Raw genomic sequence first — 23,596 nt, 5'->3', positions numbered from 1 at the left:
TGGAACAGAGGATGGAAAAGAACCACAGCAAAACCAGAGATTTCCATAACCAGGAAGCAAAGGCATGAATGTGCCTGGGGTGGAATGAGGGGGACTTCCAGAGACCAGGAGAATTGTTCAGGCCTGCCTTAAGTGTGGTGTGCCCTTCAGGGAGAACAGAGGCTGCCTCCTCAGTTGGCTGAGGGGCCAGGCGGGACCCTCACCTTTCCAGGCATGGCAGCCGTGGTTAGAGCCTCACCCTCCACTGGCAGCACTGAGGCTGCTGGCTCTCCTCCTCTCCTGTGCTGCCCCAGCAGCTGCTGGGCTGCGGCCAAAGGAAAGCCTGGAGTCACACTGCCTCAAGTGCTTCGTTTTTTTTAAACCGATTAAGTCCTTTTGTGTAAAACAAACAAATAGAACAGAACACTTCTCAAATTTGCATGTCATCCCTACACAGGGACTGTGCTAATCTCCTCAATATCATCCAGTTCCAGGGTGTGTGCTCCCAAAGCAAGCACTGGGGTCCAGCTGTTTTTTTATGAGGACGTTAAGAACTGGTGTCTTACACAGACTTTCAGACAGATGCTCTGTACAACTTCTGTTTCCACTGCCCATCAAGACCTACACTGCATACACTGCCGTGCACAGAGCCCCAGCTAAAGGTCTTCTCGTTAGGGGCCATGTCTAAATGTCAGCATTTAAAATAAATGGTCCTGAAACTTTTAGAAAATGAAAGCTTTTTCAATACACAGAAATAGCAGGACCCTCCAGCCTGGTACGCTGTGAATAAAAACTGATGCCAAATGAAGGATGCTTCCTGATGTTGGCCTGACCATCATGGTTGCTGACCCTCCCTGACATGGGCCTGGCCACCAATGCTGACAGATCCTCCCTGACACTGGCCTGGCCACCAATGCAGACAGACCCTCCCTGACATGGGCCTGGCCACCAGTGCTGACAGATCTTCCCTGACATGGGCCTGGCCACCAGTGCTGACAGATCCTCCCTGATGTTGGGTTGACCATCACAGTGGTAATAATGTGACTGTTTTCTCTGGGTCTCTATGTAGGCACTGGCTTCCTCAGTTTGAGGCGTGCCCTTGTTAAGCCCTGGATATAAGATGTGTAGACTGTGGCCTGAGTCATGAAGCATGAGCTCCCGTTTGACATATAGACTGTCAGGCGAAGCACTCAAGAATGCTACTAGAGTGGAGAAGGTCCATAGCCCTGACTACAGCAGTGCACGTCCACACGAGGAAACAGAAATGGACTTACTGTTTATCAGAACCATCTCCTAGCACCAAATGTTACAGCAAGTTGTTTGCCTTTAGGACCCAGCTGTCACCAAAGCCTAATTAATAATGCCAATGAGGAACTTGAGTCTGAACACAGACTTTCCTCTCTCTCAGTCTTTCAGTCACTTTGTGGCTAAAAGGAATAAGGCTGGAGGGGAAAAAGAAAAAGAAAAAGAAAGGTCTAAGATTCCAACAAAAGTGAAGCCTTGACTCTTTTTGAGTCACTTGTATACCCTTGAGTACCATGAGTAGCATCCCTCTCCTCCTGCTGGGCTCTGTCCTTGGCCAGCTGACTTGCCAGCTGGTCAGCTATACCTATCTGAATGATTGGCAGCTCTGCAGATTAATAGCCTTGTTTGAACCAAATGGAAACTGGGCTCTGGGAAGAACAGAGTCTCAGTGGTCAGAGGGAATAGTGTTTGTTGGTGAAGTACTCAACCGCCTCTCCTCCCACAGCCTTTCAGACAGAAGGCAAGCTCTACCTGATCCTGGACTTCCTGCGGGGAGGGGACCTCTTCACCAGGCTTTCCAAAGAGGTGGGTGATCCCTCTATGCCCTCGATGACTTTCTGTCCAGGGAAACAGGAAGGCAGATGGGCATGTAACAGTCTTATATGTAGGATGTGTGATGTGCATAGTTAATGTGTGTGATGTATGCTACATGACATGTGATGTGTGATACTTGGTATGTGTGATGAGAAGCATGTGATATGTTACGTCTTATGAATGTATGGTAACGTTTTCAAAAACTTGCACAAAACCAGACATGGTTATACACACCCCGTAACTGCAGCACCCAGGAGAGTGAGGCAGGATTTTCACCATCAGCCTGAGCTACAGAGTAAGATCTGCACAGCTGCATCAGCGAATGGTTCACCCCTAGAAGATGTTACAAACAGAGTCCTCCAGAGCTTCATATGAATGAAGCTCAAAACAGGCTCCCCACTGCCCCCTGACCCAGGTAGAACAGATGAGACACAGTTTACAGTAACATTTCGAAATGACTGTATTTGATGGTGTCTCACTTCCTATCCTTGGAAGGCTCAGCTAACAGCATGTGGTCCTCTCCTCTGGACAGTGGTCCCTGTGTGTTCGTGTTTAGGAACACCTTGTCAGGTCTTTGCTCACTGACTGAGCTCCATTGGCTTCTAGCTGCAGAGTTAACCTTGAGTACTAACACTTCAAGTCAGAACTCTCCAGAGGCTCTGCGTCCCTCATGTCTTGAGCTAGCCTTGAGCTAGCTTTATGGGATGGGAAAATTCAGAATTTCATCTATGGCAACAGCATTCTTGTCTTCTCGTTTGAATGATTCTGTAAGGCTCAAACAAAGAGTAAGAGGTACGGCAGCACGCTCATGGAAAACTCCTCACATCAGAGTATTTTCATTTGTCCATGACAGTAGTTTTCCAGTTGCCTTCTCCTTTCCTCTATCCTCCCAGGTTTTCACTGCATGTGCCTTGCATATAACCCCAGACAAATAGCAGATCAAGGCAGAGCATGTGGCCAGGCTGGAGGAGAGAGGCTGGTCACACATGGGAAATAAAGTGAGGGTGGAGGGGCGCTGGGAGGTAGAAAAGGTCCATAGGCCAAGACTAGCTCCCAGGGGCACCACTGAGAGGGGCCCTGACCAGGAGCTGAGAGTCCAGTCTGCTTGGCTGGTGACATTCACCACAGTCCCATAACCCACTCATTTTAGCTCTGGCCTCAAGCCACATTCAGTTTGCATGTGGGCTTTTTGTGTGTGTGTTGCTTTCAAAGAGAATTGAGTGATTATATGGGGTACAGTCTCTTTAACATGAGTGCCTCGTGGTAAATGTGAAGGTGTGTGAGGGCCCTGAGGAGATAGCCCTGGAGATGAGGTACTTCCTGTGCAAGCGTGAGACCCTGACTTAGGGTCTCCAGCACTCGTCTAAAAAGCCTGGATCAGCAGCACACTCCTGCCGTCTCAGCACTGGGAGGGATTCGGGATCAGTCGCAGGTTATGGACTCATGGCCTCACAGGCACAGCCCACTTCACTAAATGGTGAGCTCTGGGTTAAGTTAGATTCACTGTCTCAGAAAATAAGGTGAAGAGTGACCCAGGAAGACATCTGAGATGAACCCCTGGCTTCCGTGCACATGTGTGCAAACACATCCATGTGCCTACGCATGCACATATACATGACCACATAAGGGTACAGGAGAATGAGCAGGATGGGGCACAGCACTGTGAGTCAGTGTTTTCCAGGCCACTGGCTCCATGGTGTCTCAGTACTCTAACAGGCTTAGCTTCCACTGCTTGAGAGCTTAGAATGGAGCACTGATCCAACTAATCATGTGCTCTCTCCAACCAGCACATTGTACTTGGAGGAATGCATCCCTCTGGGCAGAGAGCAGGTGATCAGGCTGCCAGTTTGCGCATTAGCCCAGGGGAAGACAGAAGAGGGGAGGGAGAAAAGTGAAATAGGATACCTATTTTCTGTAGTCCTTCAGCCTCCAGTGTGGTTTGTTTATTTGAATTACAGTATCCATCATGATTCACACCAGAGCCTTCCTGGAAGACCAGGGTTGCACTTGGCCTGAGCAGTTTGTAGGGTAAGGGCAGGTGGACTGTGAGTTGAGGTTCTGATCACAAGGCTGAGCAGGACCTACAACTGTGAGAAGGACTTTCCTGCATTAGGAGTGGCAGGAAAGTGTCATGGTAGAGCCAGGATCTGTACACATGGATTCTGGGCGAGCCCTGGTTTCCTTGAGGGATGCTTTAGACTAGCAGCCATAGGACAAGTTGAATCACGGTCCTTTCCCACCCCTCTAGGTCATGTTCACTGAGGAGGATGTGAAGTTCTACCTGGCTGAGTTAGCCTTGGCTCTGGACCACCTCCATGGCCTGGGGATCATCTACAGGGATCTGAAGCCAGAGAAGTAAGTATGAAGAAAGGCATTCACAGCCCGCTTGGGCATCTGCTGCCAGCCCCTGTCAGTGGCTGTTACCCGGGAATTTTTTCCCAAGTACACTTCCTGCAGTGCCCGAGGTCCAAGAAGGCTGAGTCGATGCCACACAGGTGCGCAGCAGATGTGGGGCCTTTGTTGACCATGGTAGAAGTGTCTACTGTGGGAGGCCAGGCCACATTCATTCTTCAACATACAAAGATGGCCAGGCAGCTGGGGTCTGACGCTAACTGCCCATACCCCTTCCCCTTCTTAGTTTAGCAGTTTCTGCCACCAGGAACCATGTCACACAAGACACTTGTCCCCATCACTCTCCCTCTTGTTGTCATTCATATTCGAGGGACCTTCCCGCTCCTGCTCTAAGCTCCAGAGACTTGTTCAGTTTTCTCTGAGATGGGTGACTAAGGTAGGGGCCAGATTAGTTCTCTTAAGGGATCAGCCAAGGGACAGTGGCCACAGGGCCCCCAGATCACTGTGTATTGGGGGCTGAGAATCTGTAATATTTTCATTTCAAGAACTGTCTTTGTTAACCTAGTCTGAATGAAAACAGGAGCGTCCCTGCGAAGTGATGGGATTCACGGTTCTGGATTTTCTCCGTGTGTGGTCTGTGAGTCAGAACTGACCGAGGAGCTAGCACTAACACATGCAGACAAGAAAGGACTTAGCGGGCGGTGCTTTAGGTTCCTCTGACCAATCATACAGTGGCCCTGGCTGAGTCATCCCACCCATGAGGCCTCAGACGGAGTTGTCTCCGAAGGATGTACCCCACCACGCAACACCCTAAGTTCAAGGGGTCACGTGGTCAGGATGGATGTTACTCCTGCTCCTCCTTTCTCCTCCACTCACACATACTGAGTTAGATTAAGATGGCTGGCTTCCTGAAGCCGAGGCTGCCGGCTGGGATTGGTGGAGCAGCATGTAGCTGTGTTTAACTGCCAGTTGACAGGGTATCACTGGCGGATCCTGTCTGTCTGTGTACAGGTGATCCTGAAGGCCCTGACCTCAGGAGCCCTCAGAGAGTGGGAAGTTGTGACCTATACCTGACCCTTCCACAGGCATGCATGGGAGGTCAGAGTGACCCCTTCAGAGCAGGTTTTATGTCCTGTCTGTCAGTGCCTACAGCCTAGCCTTCATCGATGCCCGATTAAGAGGCCATAGCTGAGCCCGGCATGTTCCCAGGGCTCACGCAAAGCTTAGCACAAGTTTACCTCACTTTGATTAACATAGATGCTTTATGCAAATCTGTGCCCGAAGTCATGAGTCCTGTGGAAGACTTCTGTGTTCTCAGAACCATTTCTTCTAGGCATCAAGGTCCTGGTTCCCATTTGCCTGAAGGCTGAGATGGTTCTTGAGGCTGTAGATAGTAACATTTAATTACAGGATAAAGACAAAGGTTTTGTGGTCCAATTAGAATTATTTGGGGATGTATCTTGAAAGTTGCTTAATTCTGGACAAAGATTCAGTATGACTGAAAGGCAAAAATGAAAACATTTGCCTCTTTAATTATAACTTGTCATCTTAATTAATGTACAGTAACCTTTTCCAGAAAACACCGGCAGTTCTTTAACCCTGTGTTGGATACACAAAGAATAACATTTTTCCTATATGAGTGGCTGAGGGCACAGCAAGGTAACATTAGCAAATGCCATGTACCCTCACCACCGCCCATGACAGATTGCTTTTCAGCCTGTAGAGCTGTGACTTTCCCTCTTACACTCTTCCCAGTGTACTTCCTCTTGCCCAATCCTGGCAAATCCATTCTTCAGGAGTCTGAAGCTCAGAGGCTTGCATAAATGCCCAGGCTTGTGGCAGGCTTTCCCAACCCTCAGGGGCCCCCTTCTCTCTAGCCACTTTTTTGTTTCTTTGGGTGGATGTTACCTCCTGAGGTCTCATGGAACCAAATTTATTGGCGGTATTAAAAACAGGTAGAAAATGTTGGAGCCTGCATCTTGGGGTATCACAGCCACTCAGCCTAGGGTACCAGGGAGAGTGGCTGATGGGGTTCCTTGGTTCTCCTCCCTCAGGCTCATGACCATGAGCCTGGTAACCCCTTGGTTGCCTTCCTGAGCTGGCGCAGGCTATGGGACACAGACTGCCATAGAACCTATCCAGGATGCAGTCAAAGGCAAAGGCATCTCAGCTCCATGGGGCTTTTCTCTGAATTCTATGTGCCAGGGCACTGACTGTGAGCTCTGTTTAATTTTTCCCTCACTGAAATCTGCTTTCTTACCTTTTCTTTCTTTTTCTTTTTTTCTTTTTTTTTAGTATCCTCCTGGATGAAGAGGGACATATTAAGATCACAGGTTGGTAAAAACATAAAACCTGATAGTCTTATCTCCCTTCCTCACTTGTCAGCCCTGATAAATCTGTGGATCAGCTCTTAACAGCCCAATGTCGCTGTTAATCAGCTCTTAACAGCCCAACATCTGACCTGGCTGAATTTTTTGAGCCCAAGTTGCTGGCCTTCAGAATGGGAATGTGAGCATGTAGCAGGGGGAAACTCAGACTCCTGGAATGCTTCCTCTCTACCCTTACCTGGGACTCCTTCCTGGACTTGCTGGCCTCTCGATTATGTGCTCACAGCAAGGGGACCCTCAGACTTTTGCAATCCCTTTTCTGCTCACCTGCCTAAGTCTCCTTCCAGGCCTTGCTCAGCCTCGTTGGATGTTTGACTAGAAGCCATGCTTGCTCTAAGGCAGACAGTGTCGCCTTGTCTCCTCCGGCAGTAGTGGTCCAGCTCTTCCCCTTGTTCATATCTAAACCTTGCAACACTAATATAATGAGTGCAGCTGCAAACATGCTGTCTTATCCCTTGATGCCCGTGTGTATACTCGCTTCCAGGGGCTGCAACAAGTTACAAGAAGTAGTTTATTGCTTTACCGTTCTGGAGCGTTAAGTCACAAAGCTAAGCTCAGGAGGTCCCTCTGGGCCCTCGGGTTCTTCAGCTCCCACTGGAGCCTCTTCCTCTTCTGCAATGGCAGGAGGCCAGCATCTTTCAGGCTCACTGATTCTCTCCACATGGACATCTGTAAGGTCACCTGGGCCATACGGTTAATACCCTACCTCAGGATCTGTACTGTACACTGCAAGTTTCCTTCACACTATCAGATAATCTGTTCATGGGTTCTAGACCATATTTGGGCACCATTATCCTGCCCACTGGCCAGTCCTGGCCTCATCTCCTCTTGTACTATAACCCACTGTGTCCATTCACCATGGACCTGCTTCCCAAGCAGGTATCAGCCTGCTTCCTTTCCTCCTGAATGACGCTATGTGCATGAGTTCCTGTAGTCTCTGAGGGAAGTGATGTGTGTCCCAGAGTCTGCCTACATAGACACATGGGGCCATGGCTCAGAGACTGGGTGCTGTGCTTCTCTTTAGATTTTGGCCTGAGTAAGGAGGCCATCGACCATGACAAGAGAGCCTATTCATTTTGTGGAACTATCGAATACATGGCGCCTGAGGTGGTGAACCGGCGGGGTCACACGCAGAGTGCTGACTGGTGGTCCTTCGGTGTGCTCATGGTAAGTGAGTGTTCCCTGGCTTCCTTTGTGACTCAATCCCTCATCCCGGCTCGATCCAGAGACACCGGAGACTGGAGAGGAAACAGGGCTTGAGGAGGCTTCCTTCCTACCTGGGCAGGAGGAAGCGGTGAGTTTGAGAGCTATCCCTGCAGCTCTGACCTGGCTGAATTTTTTGAGCCCAAGTTGCTGGCCTTCAGAATGGGAATGTGAGCATGTAGCAGGGGGAAACTCAGACTCCTGGAATGCTTCCTCTCTACCCTTACCTGGGACTCCTTCCTGGACTTGCTGGCCTCTCGATTATGTGCTCACAGCAAGGGGACCCTCAGACTTTTGCAATCCCTTCTCTGCTCACCTGCCTAATCTCCTTCCAGGCCTTGTTCAGCCTCGTTGGATGTGCGTCTGTCCTAGCTCTTCCTTCAGAAAATGAAAGTGGGGTTCAGATAAGAGCGCAAGTATATTGAAGGCCAAGCTTTCTGTACACTTAGCTCCACAGACTTAATAGGAATGTGTCGAGAGGCAGTGGCTTCTGTATTAAGCATATCTCTCCTATTTCAGATGAAGTCCTTTTGCTCAGTTGTAAAACTTGGCAGGCACCCAAGTGCTCATGGAGCTAGCCAGTTTTGTATTTCCAGTCTGGGCATGCTCCTGCCCTTTCTCCTCTTCCCACCCCAGCAGAACAGCATGCTCATTGACCTCTCACACCTCCACCTAGGCCAAATTCTGTTGCTCTGGAATCTCAGACCAATGATAACCAGGGTCACAGCATTTCCCAACACCCGTTTGGTTTGAGCATTTAACAACTGAAGAAATTGAGACTGTGAGATCCTCAGTAGGCTTAGGCAGCTCTCAGCATGGTCCTGTGCATCCAAAGATGCTCCTTTCATAGACACAGCCACCTGTCATCCTCCACCCCTGCAGCCCTGGTTCAGGTTGTGGCCCTAAGGACATCTTGAAACCTCAAGGAGGGGTGCTCATGAATGCTTGGCTTCTCAGCTAGCTCTCAAGGCAGAGAAATTCTGTGTATACCTAAGCTGCTAACTTCTGCGAGGCACTTCTAGCCAGCCAAGTTGGGGGGAAGGTTTAACTCACAGTAAAAGATACTCATCACCTCAGGCAGAACCATGTTTTCTTCCCTGTCAGATCTTTTTTTGTTTTTGTTTGTTTGTTTTTGTTTTTTGTTTTTTGTTTTTTTAAATTTCAAGACAGGGTTTCTTTGTGTAGCCTTGGCCGTCCTGGACTCACTTTGTAGACCAGGATCTCAGAGAGATCCACCTGCCTCTGCTTCCCCAAGTGCTGGGATTACAGGCATGCACCTATAATCCCATGCACCCTGCCTGGCTCCCTGTCAGATCTCAATGAAAGCTGCTTAGTCAAGGAGTGTCCCAGTCTGCCCCATCCCATGAGAAAATGGAGGATGGGTCATTGTCAGCCCCTCTCCCTCACACCTTAGGCTGGAACTTGTGGCTATGACGCTCTGAGATGCAAGGCTCTGACATTTCTACCTATTTTTAAGACTGCCATTAAGCTTTGCTCCATGAGATCCCAAGAGGTACTGTCCACCCTGAAGAATGTGGGAAGTGGCTGGAGAGGAAGGAAGCAATGCCCTTGGGGGTTAGGAAAGCCTGCCACATGCCATAGACTCACACTCACTCAAACTAGTAGGTGTACGTGAGGAAGGTGCACATCTTGAAGGTGGCAGTAATGCTGCTTATGATCAGACCCTTGGGCAGCAGGTAGAATACAGGTCTCCTCCTGAAGGACAGCAGCCATGCCCTGTGGTCCCAGGGTTGTCTCAAAGTGTCTTCCCCTCCCGTTTGGAAAGCTCTTTTCACGTAAGCTAAAGAAACAGCTTTGGTCTCCTCTAGGTGATTTTCCCACAGGTAGGTATGCTCACATGCAAACACTGTTTTCTTTTGATCCCCTGGCAGGAGGGGTGATACCCTTTCCTTGAAGTCCTTCTCCCTTTCTGCAGGCTTTACTGAAACATCTGAAGTCTTCCACTTCATCTGGGTTGTAGGTCAGAGGTGGTCCTGTCCTTGCAGCCCCACACTCTTGGAAACTCAAGTCCACTTTAGGAGCAGGCTGGCCCTGCTACGTGTCCAGGCTTTTCCTTGTTTCCACCAGCTATTTTGGCAAAAGGTCTGCCCAGCAGTGCTGCAGATAAGCTGTGGTCCTGTGGAGAGCAGGTCATGGACTCTGTGCTCCCTGGCAGGCAGCTGATGTGTGTATACCAACACGGGACCAGCCAGGCTGCCTCCTGATAGTTCATAGTCCCAGGGAGCTTTCCCATATAGCCCTTTGGTAGTTCTGGGCAAGAACTACCAAAGGGTACCTTTCCTGACTTCAAACTATTTCTGTCTCCCTGTCTGCAACTCCTTGGCATTCTGGTAGGTCTCCGCCAAACGTCTCTCTTCTGTCACTGAATATTTGCAAACTTTCCCAGCTTAGATGTCACGTCACCTCCCCAGACTCCCTGGCATCTGAATCTGCTTCACAGGGACAGTGTGAACTCAGTGGTCCTACCACAAGACATGCTCTACAATCTTTACCCTGTCCGGGGGCTCCCTGTCTCCTAGAGTTTGCAAAGCTGAGGCGGGGAGCTAGGTTTTGCTCCCAAAGGTCTGCTTCTGTAATGGCTGCCACATGTGCTCACCTGGAGCCACTGTGGTTCTGGTTCTCACACACAGAGGACAGTCTTCCTGAATGGCTCGGTTGTTGGATAGTGTGGTGCTTCATTTCGTTCATCAGCTTGACTGGGTAAAGTCCTGTCCAGCACGGTAGTAAGGCATACTTTGGCATGTCTGTGGGGCTTTTCTAGAGAGTCTGAGAGAGGAACACTAGACCTGAGTGTGAGCAGTGGTCTCCTACAGGCTGGGGTCCAGGGCTGGATAAAAATGGAAGAATGTGCACCAGCACTCATCAGGCAGATATGAGCAGACCCTACCACCACCATCCCTTCCCTGATGTGATTGATGGTCGGAACCTTCCCAACATGAAAGACAGGACAGATCCTTCCTTCCTGTATGATCCACAACTTCTCCTGTTGCTTTGACAAGAGCAACTAAGGAGGCAGGGGTTTGTTGTGGCTCTCGATGTGAGCTAACGTGTGCCATGCTAGGGAAGGCATGACAGCCAGAATGGCTCTGTCTGTGGTGGCGGGAGCCTCCACAGTTGGTCACATTGCACCCACAACCAGGAAATAGAGAGGGGTGAGCACTGGTGCTCAGCTGGCTTTCTCCTTCATTCTCAGCTCCTGAAATGGTGCCGGCCACCATTCAGCTGCCTCTTCCCTCCTCAGACACTCTCTCTGGAAACACTGGAAACATGCTCAGAAACGTGTCTCCTTGATACCTTTAAATCCAATGACTCCCATAATCAAGATTAACTGTCATGCCCCCTATATTCTCTCTGTTGGGTTTTTCGTCACTGCCCAGGGGAAAGTAATTAATCACACTGAGGTCTTGGTACAGGTGGAGAGATGCTGGCAGGGATTCCAGCACTGTTACTCTCCGAGCATAAAGCAGGCACAGTGTCACGTGCCACAGTAAGAGAGCACATGTCCCTTGAGGGTTTCCGGGAGATCCTCACATTTGATCCGACTACCCTGCCCCCCAGTCTCAAAGCACAACAGGACAGAAATGGAAATCAAGGCTGAGCAGTGGTTCCTGATGGCCACCTCCCCTTTTTCTTGTCCAACTACTCTTTTGCACTCAGATCAGCTTCGCTGAGAAGGCTTCACTATGGCACAAGGTTCCCAGTGCTTCCTCCGGTGGCATCAAGATTACTTCCCAGTTCTCGAGTGCAAATGGGAGATGGGCCTGAGCAGCATTAGTGTATCCTGTTACCTACCCTGCTGAAGGGGTCACCTGGGGGCTGCTGATATCAGTGAGGTGCTTTATTAAGGAATCCTAAGCCCCATGGTAGAAATGAGGACTTGGAAAGCCTGAGCAGGCCTGACCTCTGAGATGGCCTGGGGAGGTGTGTGCTGTTTATAACTCCATAGACTGGGGACTGGCCCCCAAGTGATGTAAGAGCCTAGGATCACATCTGAGTGCTGAGCCATCTGTTAACTGCAGTGGTTAGGTCACTTTAAAAGCAACTGGAGGGATCACTGTCTGGGTCAGTGGTTCTCAATCTTCCCAAATGCTGCAACATTTTAATACAGTTCTTCATGTTGTGGTGACCCCCAAGCATAAAATTATTTCATTGCCCCTTCATAACTATTATTTAGCTACTGTTATGAATCTTAATGTAAATGTATGATATGCAACCCTATGAAAGGCTCGTCCCACACACAGGTTGAGAACTGCTGATCTAGATCATACTATGCCTGCTGTTCAGAAATGCCAGAGGAGGACCCAGGGCAATCTTATGAAACCAGAGCCAGCTGACTAAAATGCACTCAAAAATTAAGTCAAACTCATCCCCAAGCCCTGCTACACGTAGCCCTTAGTCAGGAGCCACCGTCTATCTAGGGCTCTACCATTTTCCAGCTCTGCATTTCAGCCTGGGCTTTGCTGTGGACACTGACTCTGTGCCTCCATATAGATTTTACCACCTGGGTGGCCTGTGGACCATCAGAGAACAGACCCAGTGTTTCCAGCTGGAGATGCGCCTTCCTGGTATGAAGTGGCCAGGGGCTGCCAGGTCAGTGACTTGGCCTTGTGAGCCCAGGCCTCTTCTTACACAGAAGTCCTTGTAGCTGGAAACCCGATGCCAGTTCTGCTGCCACTTCAGGTCCCTACGCCACCTAATCTCAAGCTGACCTTGACCTAGATCTCCCTTGAGGCAGGACCTCATCCAAGCCCCACTGAGAACTGGGGCTGGAAAACTCAGCTGCAGGGCATCTTGTGCATATCAGGGTACCCACAAGCCTCCTTGACCTCCCCAAACTAGATGTAGGTGGCACCCATGCCCTAAGCCATGGCAATTAAAGCTAACTTTGGACCTACTCCCTGAGCTCTGAGGACTGCTCCTGGGAAGTGCCCCTTCTCATCATGGGAGCATCATAGTTACTCACATGAAGCTCATCAGTATCTCACAGAACCACATGGCGTGGTGCCCGAGCATGCGTGTTTCCCGTGTGGCCAACATTGTGACATCTAACACCAGAGCACACGTCTCATCACAGGGGAAGCCGTCCACTGGGCCCTGAATTGAGGCACTTCCTGAGCACCACCCAGAAATGAGCCCCTTTCTGTGGGCCCCAAAGGTATGGAGATGAAGTCAGAGAAGCAGACAGTCTCATCATTGTCTCCTCCCAAAGAGTCCCCGTGTGCCCTGCATTGGTCTCTACCATGCGGACCTAAGTACAAAGAAATGAACCACAGGGAGGGAGAGAGGAAAGGGGAGAAGAGATCATGGACTCTGGTTGTCACAGCCACTGTCAAAAGCCAGGGAAGAAACCGCCAAAGAAATGTTGCCTCACTTTGTCCCGTGGCATCAATTAGCACCGTGACACCCAGACACGGAGATGGGCTCTATTTCTGCCGGAGGGATGAAATGGCCAGAGGTGGGAAGTACCGTTCTCATTCTACACAGTCAGGCTCTTTCTTGGAAATGGGATTTCATGCGTGCTATGAATAGACTCCAAGGAAGAACCAAACAGCCAGAGTTCCCCTCCCTGGGAGCCTATTTTGAGATGGTAATTTCTATAATCAGCTTATGAATGCTCATTCTATTTATCAGATGAGCCGCTCATCTCCTAGTCATTTTAATTATGTTTGTCTATTTTTAAACTCTCATCTGGACTCTGTTGCTCTTGCCATTTATTACTTACACATTTGTTTATTGCCTGCAGCCCGACATTGTGTGCACTTTGGCTTAATCAGCACGCAAGACGGGCAGCAAGTTCAGATACCTGAACTGAGCAAGGGCTTGTTCAATTTTAAAAGTTGATTTACAGAAAGAAGACAGATAATATTAATAAACTATACCCGTATCACCCCCACTCCCTCTCTCATCCCTTTTCCACTGACACCCTCCTTTCTAACAAGCCTCCCTCCCACTATCATGACATATTTATGTGGGAGGTGAAATGACTAAAATTCATTATGCAAATGTATGAAACTGTCAAACAATAATAAAAAAGATTTAAAAACCTGTAGCCTCCTTATTTCTCTTAAGTTTATAATTCCACTCTGAATTATAGCCCATAGCCCATCAGTGATGGTTGGTCCACATTGTCGACTTGACTGGATTTGGAATCACCTGGGAGACACACTTCTGGGTATGTTTGTGAGGGCATTTTTCAGAGAGGCTTGCCTGAGAAGGAATGACCCGCCATGCATATGCAGAGCACTGTCCGTGGACAGAGGGAAAGAGAAGAAGCCAGTTAAGTGCCCACACTTACCCCTTTCTGCCTCCTGACTGGGTATGTGAACAGCCTCATGCTCCTGCCTCAACCTTCCCTGCCAATAATGGCGGCTCGGGAACTCCCTCCTTGAGTGATTTCGTCAGGTTGTTTTTCCGAAGCAAGGAGAGGTTAACGTGTTTTCACATTTCTGAAGTTTAGGAAACTTTTAGGTACATTTCAGTCTAACACAGCAGTTCTCAACCTTCCTAATGCCTCGACCCTTTGCCGTATTACTTTCGTCGCTACTTCGTAACTGTAATGTTGCTACTTTTATGATTTGTAATGTAAATATCTGATATGCAGATTATCTGATATGTGCATATCATATGCACATATGTGAAAATGTCATTCACCCCCCGCAGGGGTCATGACCCGCAGGGGTCATGACCCGCAGGTTGAGAACCACTGGTTTAAGGTATACTGTTAGCTGGTGACAATTTGAACATCCAACAGTAGATACTTTGTTATATATTGTCTCATCCACCTATACGGATGTTACGGGAGTTTCATAGTAAGCATAAAATGTTTTATAATTTAGGAAGTCAGGGCAGCATGTGTCTTTGAATGATGGGATTGAGGCGATTATTTGGGTCTTTGTACTTGTGCTTCCCAGGATTTTCACAATGCAAAGGAATGACACTGGACAATAAGTTGTTAAGGGGCGGAGAAGATGTCATGACATGCAGAATTAATGTGACCGATTAAAGATCTGCTGCCAGGCTGCTACCTCCTCATTTTGACCAAAGTGAAGGGCGCTCACAGTGGGTGCTTCCACACATTTTTGTGAGCCTTAGTATCGCGTGTGTGAAAGGGGTTTGCTGTTGCTGCCTTCCCCTCTCTCACAGCAGCAATACTCCAAGGGAGGTGGATGGTGGTGATGGTGATGATGGTGGTGGTGGTGGTGGTCATGGTAATTGTGGTGGTGATGGTGGCGGTGGTGATGGTGGTGGTCATGGTGGTGATGATGGTGGTGGTGGTGATGGTGGCGGTGGTGGTCATGGTGGTGGTCATGGTGGTGGTCATGATGGTGATGATGGTGGTGGTGGTCATGGTGGTGGTGGCAGTGATGGTGGTGGTGATGGTGGTGGTGCTATTGCTGCTGCTGCTGGGTTATGATGACTGTTGGATTTAAGGCCTCTGGAGCTCACAGAATCAGCACTGTTTGTGTGAATAAGAAACCTATGATCAGCAGGGGCTGCTGTTGGGCTTCACCTTATCTCAGCTCCCTTCCTGGCTAGGGCTATCTCTGCATTTGGCAGTCTGTGCGAGAGATTGCTGGTGCCATGTTGTCTCCATCAGATGTTGTTAATGGGCTGTAACCAGGAGCATTCCCATCACAGACAAAGATACAGAACATGTAGGGGATCAGTATGAGTGGCCTCATGCTCTTCCTCTTACCCCTCTGACCCCTGTCCTGCTGGGCTCTCCTACCGGGGGAAGGTAGCCCCGAGACCACAGGGAGTACATCATTCACTCTGTTCACCCTTCATGCATCTCTCCAGCTAGGATGGAAATCTGGAGGCAGGATCACCAGGTCCTCACCACATGGCTGATGTCACCCTAACTGGTGGGGATTGGAGATGAAAGAATGAACTCATGTGCTCTCTCTTGTTCTGCAGTTCGAGATGCTCACAGGGTCCCTGCCGTTCCAGGGGAAGGACAGGAAGGAAACAATGGCCCTCATCCTCAAGTGAGTGTGGGTACCTTCTCCAGCACACTGCTCCACCCGGGAGCAGAGCCTTGGCCTTTGGTGTCGATAGCTGAGGAGGAAGTGGGCTGCTGGGTTTCAGTAGGAGCAGTGGGACTGGGGAAGAGCCATCTGCTCTGTGTCATAGTCACCACAGATGGAGTACATGCCAGCTGTGTGGGATCCTTGATGTCCTGGAAGATCCCCGGGGGAATGCTGATCATTCTCAGACAAAGATATACTCACGTAGATTGTCTGGTGCTGGCCTCCAGATGGTGTGATGGCCGTCTTTCAGGTGGCTGGAGAATGGGAGGGCATGGGTGCAGGGCTTCCGCTCCTCCTGCTGACCCTGCTCATGGTCACCTACATCCACCTGACTGGGGTTGGCACAGTTTGTGCTTCATTCCTCTGCAGACTTATTTACCTAAAGATCAGGAGTGTCTTCAGGAACACAGAAGAGGTGGTCAGACCACTGTCTGACCCTCTGGCTGCGTGCCCTAAAGTCCTAGATGAGTTGGACATGTGCATCAGAGAAGGTCAAGAAGTGAGGAGATAGGGTTCAACAGACTCTGACTGATTAGCAGTGTCCTGGTGACCACCGCCAGAATAAAGGGATATTACTAAACTTGGGGGCCATCAAACATGGCAAGCCAAGTCTTTGTAAGCCCCTCCCTTACACATGGGATAAAGGATGTATAGAGGAAGCTCTACTGTGAGGACACATCAAAAGCTTTGCATTGTTCAGAGTCCTCCTAGAGCCCTGCCAGGGAGCCAGGGAGCCCGCGTGCACCTGATCAATCTGTAGCTGCCCTAGCTGCACCCTGTGTTCTTTCGGGAATGCCTCTATTCCCTGGGCTTTAGTGGTAACTTGGTTTACTTTTTACTAAAGCTGGAGCAGTCCCTCCAGCAACTCCATATGGGCCCATGCAGCCACGCTGACGGGTCAGCCCATGCTCAGCACCTTACTGAGGAGTAAGGTCCGAAGACACCAGGGTCCAACATTGCTGCTGTGCCCTTGGGATGCTCCATTTCCAGACATCCTCCACAGTTCTGCAGCAGCCCAACCAAGGGAAGATGAGAGAACCACTGTTCCCACGGTGCCAGGAAGGAACTTGCCAAAGTTAACCCACTATTAATTATCTCTTGCTTAAAATATATATATATATATATATACAAAAACAAAAAACACTTTGCGTAGTAAAAAAAAATTGATTTGAAAAATAATTTCCATTGAAAATGTTGTTGATACTTAGGGAATCTCTATTGCTATTTTGATTATTCACTGTGTTTTCAATGGATTACTTAGCAGCAATTGTGACAATTTCTCATTTTAAATTTTGATTATGGTCAACAACTAACCTTAAGCCACATGAGCTGAAAGTCTTTGGTGTCTCCACATAATTTTAGAGCATAATGGGGTCCTTAAAACCAGAGCGTTGGCACTGTTGCTCCACATGTTGGAGCATCTGTCCCCTTGTAAACAGAGTGGCCTTGTAAAACTGGGGAATGCACTTATCTTTGCCCTCTACCTTCTAACCTGCATCCCATTCTGCCTTCCAGAGCCAAGCTGGGAATGCCACAGTTCCTCAGTATGGAGGCACAGAGCCTGCTGAGGGCCCTTTTCAAGAGGAACCCCTGCAACCGGTTAGGTAAGGGTCCCCTTGACACCCCCTCTTGCAGGAATGCAATGAGGCTGCCATCTAGACCCCCTTAGGAATGTGGGGGAAATCATATTCTTCTCCCTTGGGAACATGGAAGACTACCTCCCTGTACCCCAACTCTGACTGAACTGTATGCTTTGCCTTGCTGAGGTTACAGAAATTAGAGGGTCCTCAAAGCTGGGGACCACTTACATGTGGCCTTCACAAACACATGTTCTTATCAGGACTGCCAAAAGGCATATGATTCTCAAAGTTATCATAATTTGTTCTTTAAAGTAGTCTCTGCTTTTGCACAAAACCATCATGTTTTCTTCTGATTTCATGCCTCATACTTCTAAAAACTGCATAAACTGCAGGCAGAATGGTTGAAAGGTCACTTCTAATGTATTGCCTCTGAAGTTAAGAAGTCCAACAAATACAGAGCCCAGTTTATCTTAACATTGACCAACCATACAAAGTTGACTACTTGGTCTAGAAACCCTTGGGGATAGACTGAGACACAGGGATGGGGTGAGGGTCCATGGCAGGATGAGCACACTGTGCTGCTGATGGTGTGTTCCACAGACCAGCAGAAGGTACCCAGGCCATTGGCTGCAGCCTCACAGACAGGAACCCGTCATCCAGAAGTGAGTCAGGAAATTCTCCATTTTTGAAAAAAAAAAATAGATTTTCCTCTCTGCCTGGCTCAGCACCAAAGGAAGCTCGGCCTCATTTTATTTCTTTCACGTATCGGCTTCGATTCAGGGAACTTCTGCAATAATTTACAATCTTTCAGTTATTAAGAAAGTAAAGCTACTATTAAAAGCACTGTTCTACATCCTAGGAGCATCCTACCAGTGTGAGGGTATTTGTATACAGCAAATGTGGTGTGAGGATTGTAAAGTATTGCTGTGCTACTTCAACAATTAAATAGATTCACATTCAACTTCTAACCCGGGTCTCACGTCACACTCAGCTGTTTCCTCCTGAAGCTGCCTTAGCTGATAGTTCTAGGTAAGGTAGGACAGGGCAAGGTGAAAACAGTCAATTTCTTGAGCTTGTCAGAGACACATCAACTCTGGTTGCCCTGGGTCCAGATGCCCTTGGCACCACCTCCCTCCTCACCCATGACCATCCCAGACACAGGCAAGGTCTCTGGGGAGTCCCCGGTGAGAATGGCTGCTTCACATGCTGACGTTCAGATGCCTAGAGCGGACTGCCCAGGAGCCACTGGACGGATGCTTGTCCTGTGTGGAGCCTGTGATTGTCTCTATGGCCAAACTAGGGGAGCGTGGGGAGCCAGAGAAGCATGGTGAGACTGGCTTTGTGTTACTTGACATTCACTGAGCTGTCCCAGTGGGGTCTTTACAGTTGGGCCAAAGAGTTGGGACTGTTCATCACCTGGCCAGAGCAGTTTCCCTGGCAGCTGCTCACCAAGATGGCCAACCAGAAAGTGAAAGACCCAGGTAAGCAGCTCTGGTCCCTGGGATGCCAGTGGCGTGATGAGGTGGCAGGCCTCAGGATGGGAATGTGTGGAGCCATGGTGGACTCCTTGTTGTGGACATACACACAGGGTTGTTTATGTTGGCTCGTGATTTGGAGGAAACCCGTAGGCCAGATTGTCCCTGGGCTGTTGTTCTTGGGTCACTTATGCAAATCTCAGATAGGACCTCAGCCAAAAATCACTGTGATTTCTCCTGGGACCGGGTGGGTTATTATCATCCTGACTGGGTAAGCACAGGCTCACATGGATGTGGCCTGAGGCCCTAACAATATCTCTGAACTGCCAGGTCTGCCTTGCTCCTAGCTATGTCTAGCTCAGTGACGTTGGGCAGTCAGCTCTTCTCCCTGGGGAATGAGGCCAGCTGGTCAGTCCCCAAAATCCCTCCTGGCTTCACCAGCCCAAGACTGGACACTCTCCTTCCCCAGGGAGGCATCCTGGGTTCTCATCTCAACTGTGGAACCCGTGCATTAAACTGACCCACCATAGCATTCACTCATGCCTGTGCTCGTCCAACCATGAGGTTGGGGGAGCCTGTTGTATCTGGCTTTTTCATAAACATCTACTTTTTAGGACATCAGGGGAATAGAAGAGCCCCATGTGGGAGGCCTCAAGCAGGGACAGGTCCCCTGATGATAGCCACAATGCTTTGGACACGGCTTCTACTGTGTAAAAATATAAGAGCTGACAGCCACTTCCTAGGGGGATTTGGCATTCTAGAGACAAGTCAGGTGTCAGTGTCCTATTCAGAGCCCTAAGTTGGAGCCAAGCATTGGTGCCTTATTAACTGTGCAAAAACAGCTCTGTCAAGTCTCGAGCAGAGATGGACAGGCTTTTGGAGAATGCTCTCCGAGGTAGGGCTTGTCTCTGAGTCCTTGGGCATCTGTTACAGCTGCAAATAAACTGTCTTTAATTCACACATGAATTCTGTTCAACTTAATTTATACCAAGGTTGTTCTTTTTTCTTTTTTCCCTGTGGAGAAGCCCCAAGCTTCAACCATGATTGTACTTGCTGAATTATATGAAAAAAAAAAATCTCAGTTTATTTGTTTTCCTTGAATTTAACACACTTTCATTCTGTACAGCAAATGGGCATAGAAGGTAGGGAGGTTTAGAAAAAAAAACAGGAGAAGAAAAATAATTATATAAAATTCTAGGCTTAACAGATTTGTGTTTATTTTGAGATTGTATTTATCAGCTCCAAAGGCATCCAGCAAGGGCTTCAGTTCTTTACCAGACTTCCTGTCTTGTTAGGCAGTTGTGATCACAGATTTCTTGCTTCCTGAGAATGTCTTCATACCTGTTTCCTTTTTGAGTGTGTTGGGATAAGACAAAGAGCTCTGGACCTTTTCTACTCGCAGCCTAGGATGGTGGTAGAGATTTGGTGACCTCCACCCTTGGCAGGGTCTCAGTGGAATTGATGGCACCTGGTATGCTGCTCCTGCAAGAGTTCTAGCTGAGTAGGGAAAGCCCATGAGCTTCATCCAGTCAAGTCCGCTTTTGGGATTGCACCCTTCAGACATGTTGACCGATGTCCAGAGGAAGCTAGCTAGCTAGCTGGCTTGCAGCTGCGTGCAGGGCTCGGCCATAGCAGAGAGGTGCTTCTCCTGTGTGATGCGGCCAGATGCTTCAGTTTACGAGGAAAGGGAGCTAAACAAATAGCATGCGGCAGCCCAGGATGGTCAGTCTATATTAGAAGGTCATGTAATGCAGGGTAGGAGACAGCTTTCCAAAGGCAAGCAGACATGCTCATTTCCTAGGTGGGCAAGAGAGGGCCACCCTTTCACCTCCTGCCCCTCAGCTGGCTGGCTCTATAAACAGTAAGCATATGTTATTTTTTTATGAGTTAAAAGTCTTTTTGTTTGGGGAGGGAGGAGCTGTTTTCAAGGGAAACATTTAGTATTTAGAGATCCTGAGACACACTGGCCTACCTCAGCTTTGATACTGCCCATGTGGCGGTGGAGAATCTGCAGTTCCCTCTCCCCACCCTGAGGGCCACACTGGCACCCTTGAGCAGAAGGTGTAACTGCCACACTCTGCCACACTTGCACCCAGCATGAGGGTCTTCAGGTGAAGACCAAAGACACCAGGAATATGTCCCTTGCTCTTGGGTTTGATGAAACAGCACACCCCACAAAAATGTGGCTGAGAGAGAGCACAAGATGGTGGGCGGAGACCCAGGGCTCAGCAGACTTTCCATAGGCTCCGCCAGCCCTGCATTCCACTCCTGAACCCCATCTCTTAAACAGATGTCCTGGGACCCATTATCACGTGAATGGTCAGAATCCCTGCCTGGGAAGGTAGGCAAGCGTGGCAGCAGTCGCTTGGTTCTCTGTTGCCTTTGGAAGAAAGAAGTCCTGGCTCCTCTGCACCCTATGGCGAGCAGGAATGCCAGTGCTTCACTTCCTCCAGAGAGAAGGCTGGTGAGAAGCGGGTGTATGCGAAAGGCCAGAGAAACCTTGTCCTCTGGGGCTTCACTTTAGGGTTCATTTCCTGAATCCAACAATGCTGCACAGCCGCTGATGGTCCAGGCCAGCCTTCCAGGTCTCCTGGCTCTTCCTCATCATGCTTGAGCAGATGGTGAGAACAGTACAGTGCCGTGAAGGACGGTCGTGTGCACAGAACGCGACCTAGGAGGGTCTCATTCAAGCCCCTCATTCATATGCTGGGCTTGGGGGTCTTCCCAGATCTGACAGATGGTCCTCATTATCAAGAGTTCTGGGGTGGCACAGGAAAGACAAGGCTCGGAGATGCATACAGATGCCTTGCTGCCGGGGTACAGCAGAGAGGGGCTAGATCCTCTGCTCTGGCCCCTGCCTGGTCTGTTCTTACCAGCTGGGTGCCCATAGCTCGTCCCCTCTGTGCTTGCTCACCTGTGAACTGAGGATAAGTGTGTGTACCTCAGAGTCATCAGGCACCTCACAGGACAGAACAGTTCCTGGCACCCAGGAAATACTGTCCTGTGTCTCATGGATTGAGTGTGACTGTAAAGGGCCTGTGGAGGGGTGCTGTAGTTTACAGGAATGTCTCAGAGCGGCCAACTTTCCGCATCCTGAGCTGTCCCAGGCCTGAGCGTCCTCCACCCCACAGCCTTTTTCTTGGCTGACTCATTCTGTACCACACGCTTCTTTTCCCACGTAGCAGCCTCCACCTGCCACCTACAGCTGTGCGTAACTGTTGGATATGAGTGCTGGGTGCCCTCAGTAGAGCTGAGGCCCTGAACTGCCAGATCCCTGTCAGGTCCTTCGGCTGGACAACAGAGGTCCTTGGGTGGAGGACCCACCAGCCTTGAGGTGTTCAACATGCCTGCATGGGTGAAGGGGCCTGGGCTGAGGAGTGAGAGCCCATCCATGGCAGAGGCTACAGAGATTATTGTCCTGGCTGCCTTCCAGGACCCCTACCTATGCCACAAAGGATCCAGCCCAGACCTGGCATCTGTGACTGAGAACAGTTTCTAAAACCTGCCAGCTCAGAGAGGAGGGTTAAAACAAACAAACAAACAAACCAAAACAGAAAGCGAGGCAGGGCTCAGGCCAGCTCTTCCCCACCCCCACCCCCACCCCCAATGCTGATGAGGAGAGCATGGGACTCACCCTTTCAGAATTCTACACAGACATATCAGAATCAGAATCCTCTGGAGAAAGATGGCAGACTGAAGCTCAGACTTGTGGCTGCTTGGTCTGCTGGGTGCGTTCTCCACTCCTCAGGCGTAAGCCCCTCTCAGGATGGGTGCTTGTCCAGTGTCCATCTCTACACAGAGCTCTGCTGCATCTTGCCTCCCTGAGCTCAGCATTTTCAGGGATTGGTTTTCAAACCCCCTTTTTTCTGCTCTGGCTTCTCCTGCAGAGCCAGATGAGTGACAAGAAGCATTGGTTCTATTAGCCTGCTTCCTGGGCTTTCCAAAGCTGGCAGCTCTCCATTCACCCCTAATGAGCAACCACAGCCTCTCCCGGGGGTCCCACAAGTTCTCACAGGGGAGCATGAGGTGAGGCCAGCACGGAATCAGATGTGTGATGAACACAAACAGCTTGGCAAGTAAATGTTCCTCATCACACTGATGTGGTAGACATGGTCTAGAGCAGCTCTGTTCGCTCACCCAGGGGTTCCATGTCTCCATTCTGTTTCCTGTCCAGAGATGATCTGGACAGATAGCAGACATTGTCCGTCCCTCGAGGTCTCATCCCAGTTTCCACAGGCTATGCTACTAACATACACACACATACACACACACACACACACACACACACACGCATGCATGCATGCTCGAACACACACACTGTCCAGTAGTTCTGCAAGACACAATTATCAAGCAGAGATTGTTAACATCAAGCGGGTACAATTTAAATGGACAGAAAACCCTTTAAAACCAAAGAAGTGATGTGCAAGTAGCATATAAGTGACTAAGAAATAAAAAAGCAGAGCTCATATTTCTATCAATCCTGGAAGGCTCTCTAGGTGGTTTCAGTTTAGATACAGATGATTTACAATTAGAGGAGGTGAGGAAGGCAAGCCCTCAGCAGAGTGGGGGCAACAAATGTAAACATTGCAGAGGAGCTAGGAATTAACCATTTCCAAAAATAAAAATAAAACCAGTGAAAATCTTTTCAGCAGAGCCTCTTGGGGATAGTTTGCTGGACTTGGAAGTCCTGATGAAATGAGTATGTCAGAGGAGGGTATTCAAGTGTGAAC

General features: G+C 49.3%; 1 protein-coding gene and 1 non-coding gene across 4 annotated transcripts in view; one reads left to right on the top strand and one right to left on the bottom strand.

Moving 5' to 3' along the window:
- Rps6ka2 (ribosomal protein S6 kinase A2) overlaps nucleotides 1-23,596 on the top strand; it is a 277,507-nt gene that overhangs the window by 214,756 nt on the left and 39,155 nt on the right. For all 3 annotated transcript variants that reach the window (XM_060373460.1, XM_060373462.1, XM_060373461.1), the window contains 6 exons: nucleotides 1,730-1,809; nucleotides 4,067-4,173; nucleotides 6,466-6,503; nucleotides 7,582-7,724; nucleotides 15,699-15,769; nucleotides 17,327-17,415. In XM_060373460.1, coding sequence (XP_060229443.1) covers nucleotides 1,730-1,809; nucleotides 4,067-4,173; nucleotides 6,466-6,503; nucleotides 7,582-7,724; nucleotides 15,699-15,769; nucleotides 17,327-17,415 — 528 coding nt within the window. The remainder of the gene's footprint in view (nucleotides 1-1,729; nucleotides 1,810-4,066; nucleotides 4,174-6,465; nucleotides 6,504-7,581; nucleotides 7,725-15,698; nucleotides 15,770-17,326; nucleotides 17,416-23,596) is intronic.
- Nucleotides 392-497, bottom strand: LOC132649643 (U6 spliceosomal RNA). Its single transcript, XR_009588125.1, has one exon. It is a non-coding gene; the product is annotated as a U6 spliceosomal RNA (small nuclear RNA).

Source organism: Meriones unguiculatus, chromosome 20 (assembly GCF_030254825.1).
Source record: "Meriones unguiculatus strain TT.TT164.6M chromosome 20, Bangor_MerUng_6.1, whole genome shotgun sequence".
Classification (NCBI taxonomy): domain Eukaryota; kingdom Metazoa; phylum Chordata; class Mammalia; order Rodentia; family Muridae; genus Meriones; species Meriones unguiculatus.
This window is presented reverse-complemented; position numbering and strand designations above follow the sequence as displayed.